Source organism: Mauremys reevesii, linkage group 4 (assembly GCF_016161935.1).
Source record: "Mauremys reevesii isolate NIE-2019 linkage group 4, ASM1616193v1, whole genome shotgun sequence".
NCBI classification, from domain to species: Eukaryota; Metazoa; Chordata; order Testudines; family Geoemydidae; genus Mauremys; species Mauremys reevesii.
This window is the reverse complement of record NC_052626.1, coordinates 48,757,116-48,779,635: the sequence shown is the minus strand read 5'-3', so window position 1 is coordinate 48,779,635 and position 22,520 is coordinate 48,757,116. Positions and strand designations below refer to the sequence as shown.

Sequence of the window (22,520 nt, the reverse complement as noted above, 5' to 3'; positions counted from 1 at the left end):
ACTTTTGTTGTAAGCCTGGAAACAGTAGTTATAATTTTGTATGTAAAGTTCCTTGTCTAAATAATTTCCTCTCTACATATTTGAATAATCCCATATTTTTATTTGTTTTGTCAATGGCAGCAATTCAAAAATGAGAACATTTTAAGCATTCTTTTGTAATAAATATGGATCACATATAACAGCTTCCGTTGGCTTCATCGGTCTGAATTTTCTTTTAACTGTCATGTGGCAATCTGAAGACAGGGATTCTGGTCCCATAAATATATTTTCACCTTTAATTTTAACCTTTTATTATTTCATTTTATTTGTCCACTACCAGTTGGTTAATATAGAAAAAGTCAAAATTTAAGTATAATGAGGCAGAATATATTTTGCCAGACTGTGACACTTCTGTATATATATGTGTGTGTATAGAGAAGGAAGTTTGTGGTGTAGTTTTTCCATAAATAATGAATAGCAAACACCATGAATAAGGAATATTTCATAGTGTGAGCGAGGATGCTGGTTACTGAGAAACTACACCTCTACCCCGATATAACGTGAGCTGATATAACACAAATTCGGATATAATGCGGTAAAGCAGTGCTCCAGGGGGGCGGGGCTGCGCATTCCAGTGGATCAAAGCAAGTTCGATATAACGTGGTAAGACTTTTTTGGCTCACGAGGACAGCGTTATATCTGGGTAGAGGTGTAGTTCTTGCAATTGAATCCACTGGCTCAAATCCTAGAGGGACAATGTTGTACTTAATGCATAATACTTTTTGCTTCAAATGTAACTTAGAAAAGGCGGGAACAGCGTTAAATTATGGATGAAATCAAGATCATACATTTATTTCTGCAGCCAGCTTTGAAACTTTGCTTAACTGATAATTTTTCTTGAAGCAGAAAAGGTGTGTTGACCTTCACAATTTTTTGGTCCTACAGACAAAAGCAGTTGGTTTGCTTGATGCAGATGTATATGGCCCTTCAATTCCAAGGATGATGAATTTGAAAGGAAATCCAGAATTATCACCAAGTAAGTATAAAGTTACATAACTTTTTTGTTCAATAACTAATGGAGTTTCTGAAGAAAATGTATTTCTTCAAGTTATGAGAGGTATTTTTAAAAGTCTTATTTACTTTAATATTTTTTCTATGTTGCCGGTCAAACCTCATTCAGTACTTCCTAAAAATCTGCCCTATTTTAAGTATGATGTTGAATGGCCACTAATATAAGAATGAAGACTTGGTGTACCCAGTTCTGTTTTCTTTGATCATTGTTTCAGTGTTTCCAAATGAATTTGTTTTCAAAACTAACACTTTGAAATATATCTAGGGAAGAGGAGAAGGGTGATGGTTAAAGACATTTGATATAATGCATTTGCCTGTCTTTTCCCTTAATGCTTTGGGGCCAGATTCTCCAGTTCACCACAGTGATTTTTTGGCAGGAGATTTGTGCTGGAGAGTTTCCCCTGGGTAGGGGGAAACCTCCACCAGTATAAAATTGGAGAGGAAGTTTTGCTGCCTCTTGTACATGTTCTTTTTGGCATTAGAGGAGAGAAGGGATCTGTTGGGAGAAGGAAGGGTGCAAGAGTATGGAAGGGGAAGAAAGGGGTGGGGAGAGAAGGGGGCTTGGAGGAGCCAAGGCTATGCTGTGTCTAATATAGACTAGGGTCAGGCACCTGAGAATCCAAGAGCCACAATAATTTCCTTGTATGTCTCTCCTCTGCAGAATGCCTAGGCAGAGCCCTGGTACAGTGGAGAATCTCTTTCTATCCAAATTACGAAAACAGAATGTATTTAATGATTTGTTATATCTGTCATGACAATAAATGAGCCCATTTACAAAAATTAATAATATTTGGCCACAAACAAAACCATCCTCATCACTACAATACTCTATACCCAGTGATGATCAAGAATTGTCACTCGGCTGATGAATGGACAAATGGACAGTACTGTCAACATGTAAAGTTCTGTAGACAAGGACAAAATGAGGGCATATGTCAATTTTAGCTCAAACGTGACAAAAATGGGCTGCAACTTTACCAGGAATCATTGGCACCCACAACATTTCTGGACAGGCATTCACTGCTAAGTAAAAGGAAGTGTTACACCCTGTAGCTTTTTATCCATACCATTATCTTTGTGGGGTTAATAGGATATGTGGAGTTTGCTTCTGCTCATGTGGGATGTTGGGGCCTTATGTTGAGTCCAGCTCTTTCCCCCTTTTCCCACACCACTTCAGCTGCTCCATGCATTCTCAGTTCTGTGTGTGTTGCTGTAACCGTGAATAACTCAATATACTGAGCTTAACAAAGAGAAGGTTAAGGGGTGACTTGATTACGGTCTACAAGTGCATACCTGGGAAACAAATATCTAATAATGGGCTGTTCAATCCAGCAGAGACAGTTGTAACATGATCCAGTGGCTGGAAGTTGAAGCTAGACAAATTCAGACTGGAAATAAGGCATATATGAGAGTAATTAACCATTGGAACAACCCCATCACTGACAGTTTTAAAATCAAGATTGGATGTTTTTCCAAAAGATATGTTTTAGGACTTATTTTGGGGAAGTTCTATTGCTTGTGTCATGGAGGAGGTCAGATTAGATGATCACAATGATACCTTTTGGCCTTGGAGTCTGTGAATAGCATGGTAATTTTCTTGGGTTAAGTCTAAAACTTTAAAGTTTGGTTTCAAGTATTCCATATAAAAACTCTGTAAATACCATTGTTTCTACCTTCAATTGAGTAAAAACAAGAAGAATGAACATTAAAGGTGCCCACTATTTACCTTAGAGACAACTCCCAGGATCAGTTTGAAGTTTTAAGGATGATGTGGTAGTCAAAGTCTGTTTTGATTTAACTCTCCATCTTACTTCAATTTTAATGTCTTTTTCTTTTAAAGATTTCCTTGGATGACTTTGTTGTGATTTAATAAGATTGGTAGCTCCAAAATTTTACCCTCTCTCTTCTGTGTTAGTTGTTTTTAGTTAGCTGTGTAGTGCAGTGCACTCTTAGATCCTGGCTGAGCAAAGCTCTTAAGCATGTGCTGAATTCATCCTTATTCAGTAAAGAACTTATGTGCATAATTAAGTTCCATAGAAGCTACTGGGTTTGAAGCCTGTGCTTAGAGTTTTTTTGCCTGCTGGATTGCGGCCGCAGTGCTCAGCACCCATCAGCATTGAACCCATATGGACTGATCCTGTGAGGTACAGATACCCATTGATTTCAATTTTGTCACCCAACCGCACATTTCAGGAGGATTGAGGGTGCGTAACACCTAGTGGGACAAAGCTATCTAGCAGTTACCATATTGCAATGATGGATAAAATGAATCTCTCTATATATTTCCAGTTTTCAAAATGCTTTTAGGGTCCCAGGAGATGAAATGCTCCATAAATGTAAGATATTATGGGTTTTTTTCCCCCTTAAATTACTATGCAAAATCTAGGTAAATTAATAAGCCTGCAAGTGTCTAATAGGGATATTATGCAGAATCCCAGGAAAAGATCGACGTGTAAAGGTTAGTTTGAAAGACACCCTTGAATACTAGATATTGGATAATCTCCCATCTGTGTGGAATGGATATGAAAACTGTCTGTTGCACGTGGACAGATGCTACTTTTATAACATAAATAACATGACTATTTACTTCAGAATAATTTTAGCCAAAAACTCAAATTAACATTCTGGGCTAGTGAACTGCAAAATTTCATTTTTAAAAATCCATCGCTTTCACTAGTTGGCAGAGAGCAAAAGTGACTGAAATTGCCCAAATGGCATTTTGGGTTTATTTTTGCTATGATCGTGGTAGTCATAATACCTATAAATCACATTTAAAATAAAGGGGGGTGGGTATACAATTTTTTATGAAGATACTGACATCTTTTTCTCCAGTGGAACTATTAATTGCTTCTATAATACTTCAGAACTTTATTGCCACTTAGTGATGCCCAAAACTATTTATCTGTATATAAAGCAATACATTCTAAAGACTAGCAAAAGACTGCAACTACTTCTAAAAAATTTAAGGGTGACTCATAGATTTCAAGGCCTGAAGGGACCAATGTGACGTCTACTCTGACTTGCTGTATAACACAGACCCTAGAGCATTTTTTTTTTTAAAACACTTCCAAAATTGATTGAAAAAGCATCTGTCAGTGATGGAGAATCCACCACAACCTTTGGGAAGTTGTTCCAATGATTAATTACTCTCACAGTTAAAATTTTACACCTTATTTCTAGTCTGAATTTGTCTATCTTCAACTTCCAGCCAGTGGATTGTGTTGTACCTTTTTGTGCTAGATCAGAGAGCCCATTATTAAATATTTGTTTCCCATGTAGATACTTATAGACCAGGGATTTCCAAACTTACTGACCCCTCTGAGCCGCATACGACAACTTTCAGAAGTTTGAGAACTGGGGTGTGCCTGCCAGGGCTTTGGGGCTTAAGCCCCCCCTCCTGCTGAAGCCCTGACCCCCCGGCAGGTGTGCCCCATGGGGCTGGAGCCCCAAGACCCCTGATTCCCACTGGGCAGAAGCCAGAGGCAATAAATGGGGGAGGGGAGAGAGGCATGTGGGGTCATGTGCACAACCTCCCCCCCCGCTTCGCCCACAGATTTTGACAGGGTTTGCTGGCCCTGACTGGTTACATCGTGCTGCAGGGCCAGCAAACTGGAGCTGCAAGGAGAGCTGCTTTTGTTGTTACCTTTCTCTGTGGCTCTAAAGCTTTGGCCCCTTCCTGCAGGTCCCAGCTGTTTGCCACTGCCTCTCCACACAGAGTAACACCTGGAAGCCCTTGCAGAGTAGAAGCCCTGAGTTTCTTTCCCCTCAGTCTGTTAAGTGGAGAATGGGGGTGTCATCTAGTCCAACCCCCTGTTCAAACCAGGACCAACTCCAACTAAATCATCCCAGCCAGGGCTTTGTCAAGCCAGGCCTTAAAATCCTCTAAGGATGGAGATGCCACCATGTCCTTAGGTAATCCATTCCAGTGCTTCACCACCCTCCTAGTGAAATAGTTTGTCCTAATATCCAACCTAGACCTCCCCCACTGCATCTTGAGACCATTGCTCCTTGTTCTGTCGTCTGCCACCACTGAGAACAGCCTAGCTCCATCCTCTTTGGAACCCCCCCTTCAGGAAGTTGAAGGCTGCTATCAAATCCCCCCTCTCTTCTCTTCTGCAGACTAAATTATCCCAGTTCCCTCAGCCTGTCCTCATAAGTCATGTGCCCCAGTCCCTTGATCATTTTTGTTGCCCTCTGCTGGACTATCTCCAATTTGTTCACATCCTTTCTGTAGTGGGGGGCCCAAGACAGGACGCAGTACTCTAGATGTGGCCTCACCAATGCCGAATAGAAGGGAATAATCACTTCCCTCGATCTGCTGGCAACGCTCCTACTTATGCAGCCCAATATGCCATTACCCTTCTTGGCAAAAAGGGCACACTGTTGACTCGTATCCAGCTTCTCATCCACTGTAATCCCCAGGTCCTTTTCTGCAGAACTGCCGCTTAGCCAGTGGATCCCTAGTCTGTAGCAGTGCATGGGATTCTTCCATCCTAAGTGCAGGACTCTGCACTTATTCCTGTTGAACCTCATCAGATGTCTTTTGGCCTAATCCTCTGAGTGACCTAGACAAACTGGGACCCTCTCCCTACCCTCCAGTGTATCTACCTCTCCCCCCAGCTTAGTGTCATGGACGAACTTGCTGAGGGTGCAATCCATCCCGTCATCCAGATCGTTAATGAAGATGTTGAACAAAACCATCCCCAGGACCAACCCTTCGGGCACTGCATTTGATACTGGCTGCCAACTAGACATTGAGCCATTGATCACTACCCGTTGAGCCCGACGATCTAGCCAACTTTCTATCCACCTTATAGTCCATTCATCCAGTCCATATTTCTTTAACTTGCTGGCAAGAATACTGTTGGAGACCGTATCAAAAGCTTTGCTAAAGTCAAGGTATATCATGTCCACCACTTTCCCCATATCCACAGAGCCAGTTATCTCCTCATAGAAGGCAATCAGGTTGATTGGGTATGACTTGCCCATGGTGAATCCATGTAGACTGTTTCTGATCACCTTCCTTTCCTCCAAGTGCTTCAAAATGGATTCCTTGAGGTCCTGCTCCATGATTTTTCCAGGGACTGAGGTAAGGCTGTAATTCCCCGGATTCACCTTCTTCCTTTTTGTAAAGATGGGCACTATAGTTGCCTTTTTCCGATCATCCGGGACCTCCTCTGATCACCACGAGTTTTCAAAGATAATGGCCAATGGCTCTGCAGTCACATCAGCCAACTCTTTCAGCACCCTCGGCTGCATTAGATCCGGCCCCATGGAGTTGTGCATGTCCAGCTTTTGTAAGCATTCCTTAACCTGTTCTTTCACCACTGAGGGCTGCTCATCTACTCCCTGTACTGTGCTGCCCGCTGCAGCAGTCTGGGAGCTGAGCTGTCTGTGAAGACTGAGGTGCAAAAGGAAAAAAAAAAGCATGTTCTTGCTTTTGGCTGGCTCAATTCTTCACAAGGGTCACCAGTAAAGGAAGACTACTGAAAATCTGGCATGTGTCAAAAATCATCGGCTTCTCCAAACTTGGTGAAGACCTAAACCTGGCATCAGCCACAATTAGTGTCACTACAGATTTGTGCTGTGAAAATTCCACACTGTACAGTTTTAGGCTCTTTCCATGAATTTCCATTTATTTCCTAAATGTAAGATTCACTTTAAAAAGAAACTGTTAATTTTCTTGGTAACCAGAGGGGTTAACTTTACTGTAGACTGAAAACCTACTTGATCTGAACTGATGCAAACCCAAGTGTGCAGATGGTCTGAAATAATGGGCCAGGTTGGAGCTGTACCAATTCACACCAGCAGAGAATTTTATCTGAAAGCTCTAAAGAGATGTGCGCTGTCACAGTAATATGTTAATTCTGAAACTTAATGACTGCAATTCATTTTTGTGGCGGTTATTAACTGTATTACTGCTGACTGGTTTAGCACAAAAATCCATTTAGTGTGGCTATAGCTTGATATAGTGTGTTTAGATTTATTGGCCAGGATATAATAGAACAGGAATCAGTATACAGCTTTTAAAGATGTAAATCAGAAATCACATTAGGAAATAAAAAGTAGTGATACTTTCCCAACCTCCATTCACAACCCAAACTCTGCCTAGTGATGACACCAAAAACATAAGGTTGCTCGTTGTAGATTGTCCCAGTCTGTTTAATTGAATCATCCTTTTCTTACAAGTTATCTGCAGACTCAATAGATAGATGATATTACTTCTGTTTCACATTGAAGGCTGTTTTTGCAATGACTAGACTTAATTTTTTTTTAACTGAAGTTTGGATTTAAAAAGATACAGCCATTAGGAATAAGTAGACTGGAGTTTCTTCAAGCTGACCAATTTCACCTCCATTACAAATAATAGAATATTCAGTCAAATGTTTGATTTTTTTTGTTTAGCTCTCAAAATAAGGCACTGGGAATAGGGGGAGGAGAGCGAGAGATATCTAGGAAGGGTGTGGTGTGCTGGCCTCTAAGCAAACGAGATGAATATCCTTGTTGCTGTCTTCAAACAATCCTAGTTACAAATTTTTTTAGCGTGAAATGGCTATTCTAATTCTTGAGTGAAGATAGATTTTTACATTGGTTGCAAAACATTTACTTGTTCAATTTTTTAACATTGTTTTACTCTGATACTGTTTAATGCAGGATAATAGTTAAGTGTTAACCTTTTAAACTGCTGGCATTTCTTTTAGATAAATCTGTGCATGCTCAACAGTTTAACATTTTTATGCAAGTGCACAATTTTTAATATAATCTGATTTTTCTAGCTATTGTAGTATATTGTGTGAAACTAAAGTTGTAATTATTTTTAGATGCATAGCATTTTAGGTAAATGAAGTACTGTATATTTTTCTGATAGGAACATTGTGGTTGTTAAAGGGATATGGTCAACTTGAAAAATCACAGTTGTATATGAAAATTTTGTACTCAGCTGATGTTATGAGTGACCTTTAAAATAAAAAAAAGAGAAAGATTAGGGGGAAATTATTTTTTCTCTGTTAGTTTAGTATGTGCATTTGGTAGCACTTTATGTATAGAGGCATTCCTTTGCTTCATTACTGTCATGCACTGCTCTTGTGGGACTGCAACTGCTTGGATTGCCTTAGGATTTACAAAGGGAAGTATGTCAGGCAGTGGCAGTAGCAAAGCTAAAACTGAAAGGGGTAACAGGTGAATGTGTCCAGGCAGAGACATTGGGGGTTGAACTTCTCGGTCAGTTCAGCTCTCAAACCCTTTTAAAAACAGCCCTGGAGCAGAAAAATTAACATTCAATTAAAATAGAAATTAAAAAAAAATCAGGATATATTATTAAAAGGGTCAAGTATCAGAGGGGTAGCTGTGTTAGTCTGGATCTGTAAAAGCAGCAGAGAGTCCTGTGGCACCTTATAGACTAACAGACGTTTTGGAGCATGAGCTTTCGTGGGTGAATACTCACTTCATCGAATACATGACGAAGTGGCTATTCACCCACGAAAGCTCATGCTCCAAAATGTCTGTTAGTCTATAAGGTGCCACAGGACTCTTTGCTGCTATTAAAAGGGTGATATATATATTTTTAAAAGATTAGTCCATGTAAAAAAAAAAATCTATTTGGCAGTGTCCCTTAAAATAATATATCAAATTATATAGCTAGTTGCAAGATTAGCCTTTGGTCCTCTGTCCTCTGTCTGTGCTTGGCTGACATCCGGCTTCACAGTTCCGGATTTGGAAGCTCTCATTCTTGATGCTGCTGACTACATGAAGTAGAAGGCTGAAAAGCTTAATCAAATTATTCTAGCATAATGGAGAAGCAATCAGTATTATCCAACACCTTTTGAGATTTAAAGCTGGGTTTTTTTCTTCAGTTAGTACAAGAGACTAAAATGTAATATAACCTTCAGATTTCGCTCATGTTTGTAACTAAATCTTGGACAGTATATAACAGGGATCGGCAACCTTGGACACGTGGCCCACGATGGTAAGCACCCTGGTGGACCAGGCCAGTTTGTTTACGTGCCGCATCCGCAGGTTTGGCCGATTGTGGCTCCCACCGCTCCAGGCCAGTGGGGGCTGCAGGAAGTGGCACGGGCCGAGGGATGTGCTGGCCGCGGCATGTGCTGGCCGTGGCTTCTCGCAGCCCCCATTGGCTTGGAGTGGCAAACCGTGGCCAGTGGGAGCCGCGATCAGCTGAACCTGCAGACGTGCCAGGTAAACAAACCGGCCTGGCCCACCCGGGTGCTTACCCTGGCGAGCCACGTGCCAAAGGTTGCTGATCCCTGGTATATAAGGTGATTGGATTTTGATATCAAAGCAGGATAAACTGTTGTCAGGTTGCAGATTAATATTAACAATTTTATGCTATTATTAATAATACTTTGCATGTTTTAAACAGCTTCTGACTGAATATCTTGAAATCTTTGCATACATGAATCAGTTAGTTTGGTTCTACTTTGAAAAGAGACAGTATAAAAATAGCTACATGTTAATCAATAAGTCTGTTCTTTCTGTTTACTTTTATAACAAAAATAAGTGTGCGGTGAGTGGTGTTTTTTTTTTTTAAACTACTTCTGTTAACCAGAGCTATATTAAAGCATTGGCACTATATGCCTACTCATCTGACCCTAGCTTCTGAAGTCTCACGGTGTCAGAATCTCATCTGTAATTTAAAAAAAAAAAAATACCAAGAAACCAAACTTATTTCTAGCCCTTGTGGTTGTGGAGATAAACTTGACAACATGATCAGAGTGTAACTATCGCAGTGAATTTTTCCTGACTTGCGGATTGCCTGTAATCCTAGATCCGAAAGAGGTGAATTTGTCTGCTCATCTCAGTGAGTCGTTAAGGCTGGAAACCTCAACTGTGCTGCTCACACCACCATCCTGGCATAGAACTCTGTGTTACTATCCTGTCATGGATGCCCCCCAGCAGAATCCTCTGCTTAGTGGGGCCTAAATCCTTCCTCTTCCGGTTCCTGCCATTGCCACTCCCACCAGGGACAGGGTCCATGATGCCAATCCATAGTATAAGGATGGGATTATTGGGAGTGAGGGGCATGGTAGGTATGCTAGGGCCCTGGATTGCCTTAATCTAGTCTTGGTGTTAGCTGTGTAGTGACAGCAGTTATGAGAGATGAGCCTGCATTTTGTTCTTTCTCATGTATCATCAGGAAAATAAAATAATGGTACAGAGAAGGGAAAAGAGACTTTTTTATTTATACTTTCTCATAATATAAGAACAAGGTGCCATTCAAGCAAATCTGACTAGGAACACATTTACAGTTTACTCAGTTAAATGTAATTAGCTTGTGGAACCTCATTACCATGATTCCTATGGAGTCTAAGACCACAGAAAATATTAAAAAGTTATACTCATTATCCATCTTAATGGCTAACATTAAATTACACTGGATAAGAATTAAAAAAGGATATAAACCATTAATCACTAACTGATGGGAGTCAGGCAAATTAGTCGATAATTAACTCTTAAAGGGATTCTAACACCCTCCTCAGCAGCATCTGGAATTTGCAACTATCATCAAAAACAGAATCTTGGACTTGATGAACCACTAGTTTGAGCCAGTATGTCAGTACCTAGAATTATTCAGTAAAATGCATTTACAGGGCTGTCAAGGCTGATTCCCCACTCTGGCGCTTCGAGTGCAGAAGGTGGGGGCCCGCAAGGATTCTAAAAATTAATAGTATCAGAGGGGTAGCCGTGTTAGTCTGGATCTGTAAAAGCAGCAAAGAGTCCTGTGGAGTATGAGCTTTCATGGGTGAATACCCACTTCGTCGGATAAGTAATCTCTAGGTATGATCTGATGGTTTTTCATACCTGGCTTAAAGCTTCTCGCAGCATAATTGCTACCCTGTTCCCCTCTTCCCCGGAGAACCACAAAACACAGACAAATGGAAGCGTTTCCCCAATTTTAAAAAGTTCTAGCCCTCCCGTTGGCTCTTTTGGTCAGGTGCCCACTCCTTTCCTTTTACCTGTGGGCTTGTTAACTCTTTACAGGTAAAGCAAATAGAGAACAACTACCAAGAAGGAGTCTATTGCTGGCTGGCTGGCTGGGTGTCCACAAAAGGCTGCTATCCCACCTCTCATTTATCACAAGGACCAATAAGTTACATCTGTACAACCTTGCTGAAAACAATTAGGTTGCACAAGTGCAAATTAGAGAATAATTTAGTCTGCATAACTTTTCTTATGCATCATCCACTGTAATAAAGGAAGAAATCAGATTAACTCTGAGCTTTCAGGTAGAGTTTTTAAGAATGGCAGTCATAAATATGTTTGCATGTGTACTTGTGTTTCTGTTTGTAAGCTGAACATATTTGATCTAGAATAAATTGACAGGCAATAAATATGAAAATCCAGAATGCCATTTTTAGAGTAACTTTTCTCAGTAGAATAGAGATATTAAAACATCATAGACAACTTAAAATCTAGCCAATTAAAAATAATTTTAAAATAGTTTTAAATATTACATATATTCCTGACTCTTTCTGCTAATTTTTTGTCATCTTACAATCACACTTTCCTATTTTTAACATGATTTTCTTGCCTGGTTCTTGCCTGTCCCACATACAGTAAAATTTACTGATTCCAGGAGAAACGGTGAAGTTTAATAGATCTGAAGTGTTATTGAGTACATAAACAAATAGGAAAATAGAGAAAATATGGGTTTTCCTTAATGATTATAGGTGTTAAAAGTAACAATAAAGAAGTAAAAATGACACCGGTCTAAAATTTTTTTTAGGTTGATAATGTTTCTCTAAGCCTCACGCCACTTTACAGTTGGAGAATCTGGGCTATAAAGACTGACTTGCTTAAAGTGGCACAAAAAGAACTAAGACATTCAATAAATCTAAAAAAATAATTTTTGGTAGAGTTGGGAATAAAACTCCATTTACCTACCTTCATTTTCATACCATGCTTATCACCAAGGTATTTCAGGGTATTACAACTTAAAAAATATTTTTAACAGGACCTTTATCTCCAGTTTCCTTTTCTTCTATCAATTTTATCTTTGTGTGTTAATGAATTTATTTTCTCTGAGAGAGCTAAGTTAAATAAGTGAGCTTTGTATTTTGTTCTGAAGGTGGGGATGTCTGATGTGTTATAAAAGTTAGTTTCAGAATTGCAGTCCAATTGTAGGTAAGCACTATCCACTGTCCTCACAATTCTCACTGTTGTTGACCTTTCTAATGCACTAACTGACTGGGGCAGCTATAGTTGTATAGAGGGAGGTAGTCAGTTCTTCAGGTAACATGGGCTAATCCAGTAAATGGCTTTTGAATATTTGGACAAAAACCTTGAATTTGATTCTGTGCTGCAAATAGAGCTATGCAGAGAGCCAAATGTAGGAGTGATCTGCTGCTGAGTAGGTAGGATGCTGCATCTTGAATCAAGTGGAAGGTTTTCAGAGTTGTCAGCTTCATTCCTCTTAGATACAGTGAATTAAATAATCAGTCTTAGTGGTCCCTAATTTGTGGTTCACCGTAGCCAAATCAGGTTAATGGAATAACACTCTGTCTTCTGGCCAGCTACAGGTAGAAAAAGGCTTTGGATCCACAAAGACCTCAAGGCTATTTGGTGAATCAGTTTTGATGATTGGAGGGAAGGCACCCTTGATGGAAGGTAGTGGCTTCAGAGAACTCACTCATCTTGTGCTTTTAGTACAAAACCATACATGAACACTACTTTGAAATGTAGTTGACTAATACATGTTCCAATTCAGCATATTTTCCCTACTTATGCCAGACCTACTTTTGTGTCATAATCTTACAGCAAGCAGCTGTTTTTCTGCTTTTATTTTTAACTCTCTTTAAAATTGAATTGATGTATTCTGAATTAATTGCTTTTTAGCCCCAGAAAATTAATGTAATAGGAGTTGATGAGGAAAAGAGCTGTGTTGTAAAGCGGAAGGGCTGTGGAGGGATTGTAAACTTCTTTTTAAGCTTTTCTGTGTTTTTGGTGATGAGGGTTGATGGTTTGTTACTGTTTTCTAATGGCAAAAAAATCATTAAAATGAAATTTCAAAAATGAGCCTAATTATTTCAGAAAATTAACATTTCATAACTTCTTTAGACTTCATTTGGGGATTATATACTAGTGTATCATTAGGAAGCTAAAGTTGAGCAATGCCACATACATAGTCTTACTCAAATGGTTGGAGAAACATAAGAAGTCCTTGTAAGGAACTCTCAAATTTGCTGCTCAACTTAAAAAGGAAGAAAAAAAAATGCTTTATAATTTTAATTGGATTTAGCAGTGACAGCACACAGTATGTCTGAGAATTACTATTTAAAGCATGATTTAAAATGAAAACTGTTTCTGTGTTTGTAGAGAGCTAATAGTTTCATAGTTATGAAAAGGATTGTTTGTTCCCTAGAAAATGGCATTGTATGAGTTCTTTCCTACTCATTGAGCTACATAAGTAATAGAGATTCTGTGGGACAAATTCTGCCCTCTGTGCCACCTGGTTGCCCTTCTTGGCAATGCACAGGTGTAACTAGCTCTGTAAATGGAACTTGGGGAAACAATTCTGTTGGTGATGAAGCAGTGTGCTCTTCTTAGCTGTGTTGTCTGTGCAGAGCTAATAGGAGAATGGAGTGAAAACTTATTTTAGTCACTGAAGTGCATTGATATGACTAAATACAAGGAGCAGATCTGTTGAATAAGGAAGTCCCTATTTCTACAGTCACTTCTGAGAAGAGAACTGCACTTTGAGAACATTATTGTTGGATAACACTATTTCATTGGTAATTTATTTTCATTATGTTAGAGTATATATCAAATAACACTGTTAATGCAGGATATAATGGCAGCGCTTCGGTTCCTTATGCAGTCCTAGTCCAAGCTAGACTGTTCGTGAGAGAACTGAAAATACCAGTTGCAGTACCTTTTGAGGCAGTACTACATATACCAGGGGTAGGCAACCTATGGCACACGTGCCGAAGGTAGCACACAGGCTGATTTTCAGTGGCACTCACACTGCCTGGGTCCTGGCCACTGGTCTGGGGGGCTCTGCATTTTAATTTAATTTTAAAGGAAGCTTCTTAAACATTTTAAAAACCTTATTTACTTTACATACAACAATAGTTTAGTTATATATTGTAGACATATAGAAAGAGACTTCTAAAACCGTTAAAATGTATTACTGGCACGCGAAACCTTAAATTAGAGTGAATAAATGAAGACTCGGCACACCTCTTCTGAAAGGTTGCCGACCCCTGACATATACATTGATGATATAGTGTGAAATTAAACCTGAAGTCTCAATTAGTCTAACTTCTCATAGTCTATTTTGGCCTTCTGGCATAAGCAACTAAAGCAATGGCTGGATTTTTAAAATTTGTAACTGGATGATTAACCTCTCTTTGGGTGCAGCACTCTTCACCTCTGTGATTGATTGGTGCCTCCTGTGTCCTCCTGTGCCATGCCCTGGAACACTTGCTGCAGCCCACCTTGCCACTTTCTCTCTTGCGCATATCTTGTTTTTTTTATTGTAATTTCATGTTTTCCTTTGTTTATGATTTTGCTTTCTACTATTTGCTCCATATCTTCTGTTCTCGTCTCATCTTCAGTTCTGTTCTGTTCAGTCACTATATACAGTATTGTATCTTTTCCCTACTAGACAGCATAACTGCATGCATGTTGCCATAGAGACCATTGGGCCATGTTCAGAGAGCAGCACTCTCTAGCATCATGTAGAATGTGCAGGTAGCAGGTCAGAGGGACAGTGCACTCCCTTGAAGGTTTTGGTGCCGTCCTCAACATTGGGAATCACTTTTTATTTTTCCCAAAAAGTATAAAATAATCCAAGGAGACAAGCACTATTGTGGCTTGAAATTGGGCCTTTCAGGTACTTCATGGTTAGGAGCCTTGAACAGATATGGTGTTGAAGCCTGTGATATTTCCTCTTTTACTCTTTTCCCTATTAATGGCTTCACACATCTGTATTCTTTTGTCTCTTTTTTTTTTAACTTCTCTCCCTCTTGTCAAAAGTCTTAGAAAAGTTATGTCCTAAAATGTCAAATCTTCCTTTAACTTCCACAGCCTCATGTCTGTTTTCTTCAGTCCTTTATAGTTCTTTTTGTTTAGTCTCATATAGATTGGAGTCTTCAGATCCTTTACCTGGCCCAAAATCCTCTGTGATAAACCATGACAGACTGTCAGTCTTGGAACGTAACTGGAAATTCCTTTTTGATCCAGGAAAGCAGCAAGTACGTGTTTCTCATTCCTTCAGACTGACAGCATCTGAGAATTACTATTTACGGTGGTGTAGAAATTGGAATCCTAATTAAGATGGTGGGGGAGGAATCTACAGTCACTGCAGTACCAAATCATACAGTCTACATACAATCATTTGATCCAGAATTATTCAAGATTTTACAAATGGGGAAGGTTTAAAATCTGTTCCAATTGCTGTACAGATAGTATATTAACTAAATTGATGTCTCATATAGTCAGTATTGCTTTTGTTACCGAATACAGTGTATATGCTGCAATATGTCATTCACTCCTTCACTGGCATTGTGAATGACACAGTTTGCAATGACACAGTTTGTCTTGCAGCAAATGTCTTTTGCGTTTTGGGTGATGAGATGTCATGGAGACGTGAGAGGGTGGGAAATAATGACCCATATCATGATAAACTCAGCTAATAAAGAGCTCTACAGAAAGCTTTTGTTCACAGTGGAGTAGATCCCTAAGCTTCTGTATAAACTTTGAACAAATACTAGCCTGCTACAGTTTTTCTTAAATGCATGTAGAAAGATTACTGCATGAATTTTATTTAAAAAAAAATATTGTGGTAGAGGAATTAGTACTTTTAGTCATGAATACACTGTTAAATCTATAGTCACTACAGGATCTCAAGTATAAACGAACTAGTTTAAGCATTACAAATGTTGTTTAGAGACTTGAGGGAAAAGACATTGAGAAATATAAACACTGGTGCTGCATTTCTTACAGTAGTTTATTATGCTTTATGCCCAGGCTTTGTTTTCTCCTCACCAAAGGAAAATATTAAACAACTTTAGTAAAACAACATAACTGACCCACATTTCTAAGATGTTTGTTTATAATTAACCTGTTTGAAGTACTTTATGAGTGGAAGGATCGGAGAACTAGGGCCTACATTTATTAATAGTTACCTTTCCCTTCTAATAAAGTAGGTTTTCATTCCCAAAGTTCAGTCTGTTGCAGAACTAGCTGGCTTCACCTAAACCAGGATCCAAACTTTCATGGAAAAACACCCCTTTTCCACCATGTGTTTCCTCTCCTCACTCTGTATTACGCTGAAACAGTCTTTTGTGTGTCTTCATAGACAGGGAGATCTTGTATGTAATAATGTTCCTTTTTACCTCCAAGAAGTTTTGATTGCAGTTGTCTCTGATGGTTTACCATTGCTAGTCTTGGGATGGAGCAAGGCTAGAGACTTGCATTACTTACCCGACTAAGCAGGGAGGAGTGACAACTCCCGCCTGCTCCAATTGGCCATCACGTATTCCATGATGACTAACTTTTACATCTGAAAGCATACTTTCAATGTAGTTACATTGTTCCATAAATATTACTTGTATCACATATCAGAATGATTGAGTCTTGACAAGTTATGAGCTTTCTCTAGAAACCTTACATGTTACCCTTGCGGATAAATACTGTGTAAGATGTTTGGTCTTGTCAGTTCTGAGATGAGTTGTTTGCAAAGGACAGAGAGGAACCTTTGGCAAGGGGCCTCTGGGTCACACCGGGGTGTTGCAGTCATCGGTTATATTCATATCTTAACTATTCATTCTAAGATAGACCTGCTGTCCTCACCATATACAATTTGTGATAAACGAGTCCTACAGGTTTTGGTAGAAGGCCAACAAAGGAAATACATAAGATATAAATGATTGATCACATGGTATGCTAGGCAAACCACTCGAAGGCTTGATCTCTCTTTTTGCATAGGATGTCGCAGAAGGCATGGTTGAGTTTGTATTGATGCCCTCTAATAGAGATATAGCTGAAGGTTGAAGCCTGAGCTAGTAGAGATTGAGGGCAGATCTACACTTAAAAAACGGTGCTTCTGTAGTGCTTTAGTGAAGATGCTACGAAGCAGACGGGAGAGTTAATTCACGTCCGCGAGAGGTGGTAGCTATGTCAATGGGACAAGCTCTCCCGTCAATATAGCACTGTCTATGCTGGGTGTTAGGTAGGTATAACTACGTTGCTCAGAAGTGTGGATTTTTTTCACACCTGTGAGCGATGCTGTTACACTGACGTAAGTTTGTAGTGTAGACCTGGCCTGAGTTCCTAAGAAAGGGATGGGCCTGAAAACTCACCATCATGCATAATTCTACTTTGAAAATGTGGCTAGATGGAGAAAATACTGAAGGCGCTGAGGCAACTCCTATTGCTGATTTGGGTGAAAAACTAGCTCAGTAAGAATAGGTGAGGAAGTATGTATTTATGAATATAAAGTAATTGCTTAGTTTTTTTAAAAATCAAATAATTTTGTTTCTATTTTAGAAAACTTAATGAGACCCCTTAAGAACTATGGCATTGCATGGTGAGCATATGTTTTATTTTAAATCAAGCTACTTTATAGATTTATTTCAGATAATTTTGTTTTATATCATGTTTGAAAGATACATTTTTGCTTTATTGTTTCAGTATGTCAATGGGTTTCTTGGTAGAAGAGACTGCACCAGTTGTGTGGAGAGGACTCATGGTAATGTCAGCTATAGAGAAATTGTTGAGGCAGGTAAGGCGTTACCTAAAATGTTGTTTGCTTGATAGAAAAAAGCACCTCTATTGAAGGCTGAACTCCAAGTTGAGCAATTATTGAAAGAAATGCCCTTAGTGTGCAATGTTTGAATTTGTGTTGCACATTCACAATGTGTCAAATGTGCATTTTCCATGATTTAGTGTTTTGCACTGCCTTTTAGGTACTATTATTCATAAGCGTCTGAGGAAAAAGGGAAAACATGCTTTATAGTAATTTATTTTCTTCCTAATATCAGTCACTTCAGGGGAAATTTCAAAGACTCAAATGGCACTTAACTCCCATTGAAACTTGGTGGGAGTTGTGCTTAACTGTTAGAAAATCTATTCCTTTATGTCCAGTTGAAAGTTGCAGGATTAATACACCAACAACAAGGAATGTGCATAAATAAAATAAGCATATCACTAATGTGGAAATGACACTTGTGAACAATAGTCCAGTGTAGGAGCAGTGTTCAGAATGACCCTGCTTCAGTCAGATACTTAAACATATACCTAACTCTAAGCTTGTGAGTAGTCCTAAGGATATCAGTGTCGTTAGTGGCACTGCTCATAATTTTCTTGAATGGTTGTTAGGAGCTGAGACTTTTTGTGTTAAGAATTAAAATCTCTGGGTATTCCCTTCATTTTGGTTCCTATACATTGAGTTTATTTGTTGAAGAATTTAAAAGTGGGTATCTTCTACTTAACTATGGTGGGCTTTCAACCCTGTCGAGGGTTAGAGAATTGAACCTAAACATTAGGAAAGATGAAAAGTAAAACTTGCTGCATTTCAGTATGCTCCTCAGACAAGGCTGTGCTAGGGGCCATGCATGCTTAAAGTGTTCATTTCCACTGTTTATATCTTTCCTTATTCTTTTTGTGGGTTTTATATTATTTTTGAAAATGGTGTTTTCAGATTTGACTAAATCAGATGTAGATATTTGAATATGAATACAAGGAACCATGCATGTCTTTAGGACCTACTTTCTTTATATATTTGTTTATTCACCTACCACCCAGAGTGTTTTGATAGGGTACTCGTGTATACTACATGAAAATCATTAGCTATTGTCTCTGTGTGATGCAAATACATCATTAGTTAATGTATTCATTTTCTGGTTTTGGCATTCGGAAGCTGGGTGGCTTTTTTGTTTCTTGACAGACCTATTTTCCCTTCTCTGTATGAATGGAACTGTGATGTACTAATGAACTAAAAGAAATGCATCAAGGCTACATGTTTAGGCTTTTGCATAGTGGCCCACATTGCTCACTGTTGACATGTATTTCAGGGATTTAAAAAATACAGCTAGGTGACTGCAAGGATTCTGACTGACCTCAGGAAGTTCCTGCAAATCATTTCATTCCCAGCCTGTTCCCATCCTAGTGCTGTTGATTTCCCCTCTGTTTCTAGTACAGGCTTCACAATAGGTCTTTGTGATTAACATCCCACCAATCGGATAAGCCATAATTTAGGGGGAGGATATTTTTCTGCATTAATAATGTGCCAATGACTGGGACCAGCAACTCCATCCCCCTGGCATGCTGTGTTGGTCAAGATCACAAAAGCTACATAACCTAAAACTTCAGAGATGATGCTGAAGTCAGCACCTGCTTTATTCGCAAACCAGTCCCTGGGAGACCAAGGATTTTTGGCAGTCAGACCATTGCTATTATTTCAGTCACTGGTATCTCCAAATGGGAAGCAGATGCCAGTTCCCTTTTCCAGGGTGCTGATAATGGCATCTAATGAGTTGGTTGTTACCTAGCAACTAAAGAAGCAGTTGCACTCCAGCAGATTCTTCAGTAGGAATGAGGCATAGTTCCTTGACTATGGGGGCATTAGTGATTTCCTTGACAATGGAATTTTGTGTTTGAATGAAGCAGGTTTAAACTGCTAGTGGTTTTTGTTTTTTGGCAAGAATTTTCTTGTGTGTGTGGACTAGGCACCCATTAATCCTCCATAAAAATAAATTGTTGACTTCCTTTCCAGGAAGAAAGAAAATCATAGATCACAGGAAGCATCAGTAGATTCCAGTGCACAAGTAGTTTTTAGTAAATTATCCACCTTGACACATGCTATTTTAATACATTTAAGTTATAAATTTTCCTACTCACATGATTACTAGTCAGTCTTGAGATCAGTTTAACTGCAGGGCTGATAGAGCTGTGGTCTAACCTAAGTTAAAGAGACATTCCATATTATTATTAAATATAGTAGTGTTCCATCACACATTGGAAATTATATTGTGATGTTTACAGGTTCTTAAATCTCTCCCTCTAGGACCTGAATTCTCTTAATCTATCACTGATCAGTTCCAGCCATTAACTGTTGTTCAACAGGATTATTTTTTAGTCTGAGGTTTGATCCTTCGTAGGAGATAAAAATTCTTCTAGTTGTTTATATTCACACTTAATCTCTTAGTAGTTTAAAGCAGGTCCTCAAGAAATAGCTCATTTTCCCCCTTCAGCTACAGATAAACAATCCAAATTACTCTCTTAATCGAGGTTTATAGTATAATATATTGAGTTTAAGGAGCTCTCAGACATTCAGACAAGGAGATAAAATATTAAGTAAAGTTTCTGAGATAATTAATTCAGCCAGCTCTGAGACTGCTAATGCAGTTTATGGCATAAAGTAGAAAAAGTTTATAGGCTTTCCCATTAAAAATAGGTAATACTGTTTAATGTTCTTTATCAGTTTCAGAGTATAAAAGCTACTTATGCATTCCGGTGTATAGCTTTGCACCATTAAGTACATTTAACAAGCTCTTATTTCTTTTTTTATATACAAATAAACTTGTTCTGCAGGACCTGTTCAGTGCTTCAGAAATTCCAGTGAGGTATCAAAAGGTCTAAGGTGCAAATTCATCATGTGTTGATGGAGCTGGACAACAGTATTGATGGTACTTAACCACCTTCTGTCTGTCTCTTCCAAATTTTTTGGAACCTCTAAGGTTCACGGATATGCAATTTTTTGTAAAGTAGATTTTGTTACTTGGAGAAACCTAATAATACTTAGCACTTACCGTGTATAGCATCTTACACTCTCACATTCCAAAATTCTTTGTAAACATTAAGCCTCACAACAACCCTTTGAGGTAGGGAAACTAATGTTAAACCCATTTTAAATAAGGAACACACAGATAGGTTGTCCAAGGGTCTCATACATAGTATGTAACGGAACCAAGAACAGAACAGTGTGATCGGTGTTACAACCCGGCCCACTATCCCTCCATAATGTTTCCTGTATGTTGCAAGTGGATCTAATTACAGGGCCCCATGTGCTTCCAAGCTAACTGGGTCTGGGCAGTTCCTAGTCACTATTTTGAGCTCTAAGTCTCTAAGGCACACTCCCAGGTGCAGACCTCTTCTCTGTACCTGTCCTTGGGACCTGGGACTCCACAGTTCAGCCACCCCAGACCCTGACTTCCAAAGGTCCACCGCCAAAGTTGTTTAAACACTCTCTCTCATGGCCCTGCCCTAGGCTGTGATCACTCAGGAACAACTTGACAGCAAACTAAGGAACACGGGGTTAACAAAGAAATTCCTTAATCACAGTCATTTTCCTTTGAAAACGTACCAGAGACTTACAGCTCTGCAAAATAACAGAACCTCTGTGACATCCCCACTCCTGCAGTCTGGTCTCTCCACTTCTGAGAGTCCAAGGTTGCTCAGTATTTCAGACCATCCATAGTCCTTTCTGATGTTTTTCTCTCTAGCTGGTCTTGCTTACATATGATGATGGTCTTATGCTATGTCTGTACTACAGCAGGCTAACCTGAGCTGCTACCTGTACTGCTGGAGCCGTGCTGCTATTTTTATTATGTTAGCTTGAGCAGAGCTAGCATGTGTGTTTGCCTGCTCGTTCTGGGAAGCATGCTCCCAAATGAAGTGTAGATGTACCCTGAAATACAGTATCTCTCTCCTTTTGCCATATGCCCAGGCTGAGAAGCTGCAGTTCTATCCGTCACAATGGTGCTGCTGTGTAGAAAATGCTTTGTTCTTAGAGTATTGTCTCTATGGGTGTACCACATCAAGAGGTCAGGATATGTGCGCAACTGTGCAGTCAGGATGAGAGATTTTTTCATCAGCAGTGTCTGCGAGTCTATGCCTGTGTCCTAGATGCCCTCATACTCTAGAATGAGGGCATATAGGGAGAGATGGACCTGCCACCACTCCAATTCTTTCTCAGCTGCCAGCAGCTTGAGAGAGAGCATTATGGTGTCCTCTAGCTAGCCCGTGGCTTGCTACACCTCTAGTTAAAATTTCTGTATTTTCTTACTTTTTTTTTCTTTCTTTACTTTTGGTTTAGCACAATTTGTGCTTTTGAAAAGGAGGGTTCCCCCCCCCCTTTTTTTTGCTTGATTCGAGAATTTGAACTGTTGTGTCAAGTGCAGTTTATGCACGTGATCCTAGTCTTCAAAACCTGCCAGACCTGCCCATAGATCTTTCCCTCGCAGTGGTGGACATTCAAGCTGGCTTCGCTTCTCAAGGAGTCTCCCATCCCCTCCAAATGTAAGATCAGCTCAGGATTTAAGAGCAAATCTAAGAAATTTAGGTAGGACAGGCTCAGACTTCTGTTAATGGAGTGCTTGCTGAGATTCATGGGATCCAAGTCAGGCCTCTGTACATCAGATCCTTGGAGAGCTCAAATGATCGTCTCTCTACAAGGATTAGCAAACAAGAGAAGGCCCCTTCCCCAGAATGGAATAAAGGAAAGGGAA

General features: G+C 39.4%; 1 protein-coding gene and 1 long non-coding RNA gene across 11 annotated transcripts in view; one reads left to right on the top strand and one right to left on the bottom strand.

The window, feature by feature from the left end:
* Window positions 1-19,966, bottom strand: part of LOC120405311 — a 40,617-nt gene extending 20,651 nt beyond the window's left edge. The window contains exon 1 of the long non-coding RNA XR_005598483.1: window positions 19,912-19,966. This is a non-coding gene — a long non-coding RNA (uncharacterized LOC120405311). The remainder of the gene's footprint in view (window positions 1-19,911) is intronic.
* The window catches only part of NUBPL (nucleotide binding protein like), a 157,050-nt gene that overhangs the window by 28,064 nt on the left and 106,466 nt on the right, over window positions 1-22,520 (top strand). For 5 of the 10 annotated variants that reach the window (XM_039538840.1, XM_039538838.1, XM_039538841.1 and 2 more), the window contains 3 exons: window positions 925-1,015; window positions 17,560-17,599; window positions 17,704-17,794. In XM_039538840.1, the coding sequence (XP_039394774.1) occupies window positions 925-1,015; window positions 17,560-17,599; window positions 17,704-17,794 (222 nt within the window). Of the gene's footprint in view, window positions 1-924; window positions 1,016-15,158; window positions 15,264-17,559; window positions 17,600-17,703; window positions 17,795-19,780; window positions 19,839-22,520 lie in introns of those variants that run through there. The other 5 variants (XM_039538844.1, XM_039538843.1, XM_039538845.1 and 2 more) reach the window with 5 other exon arrangements.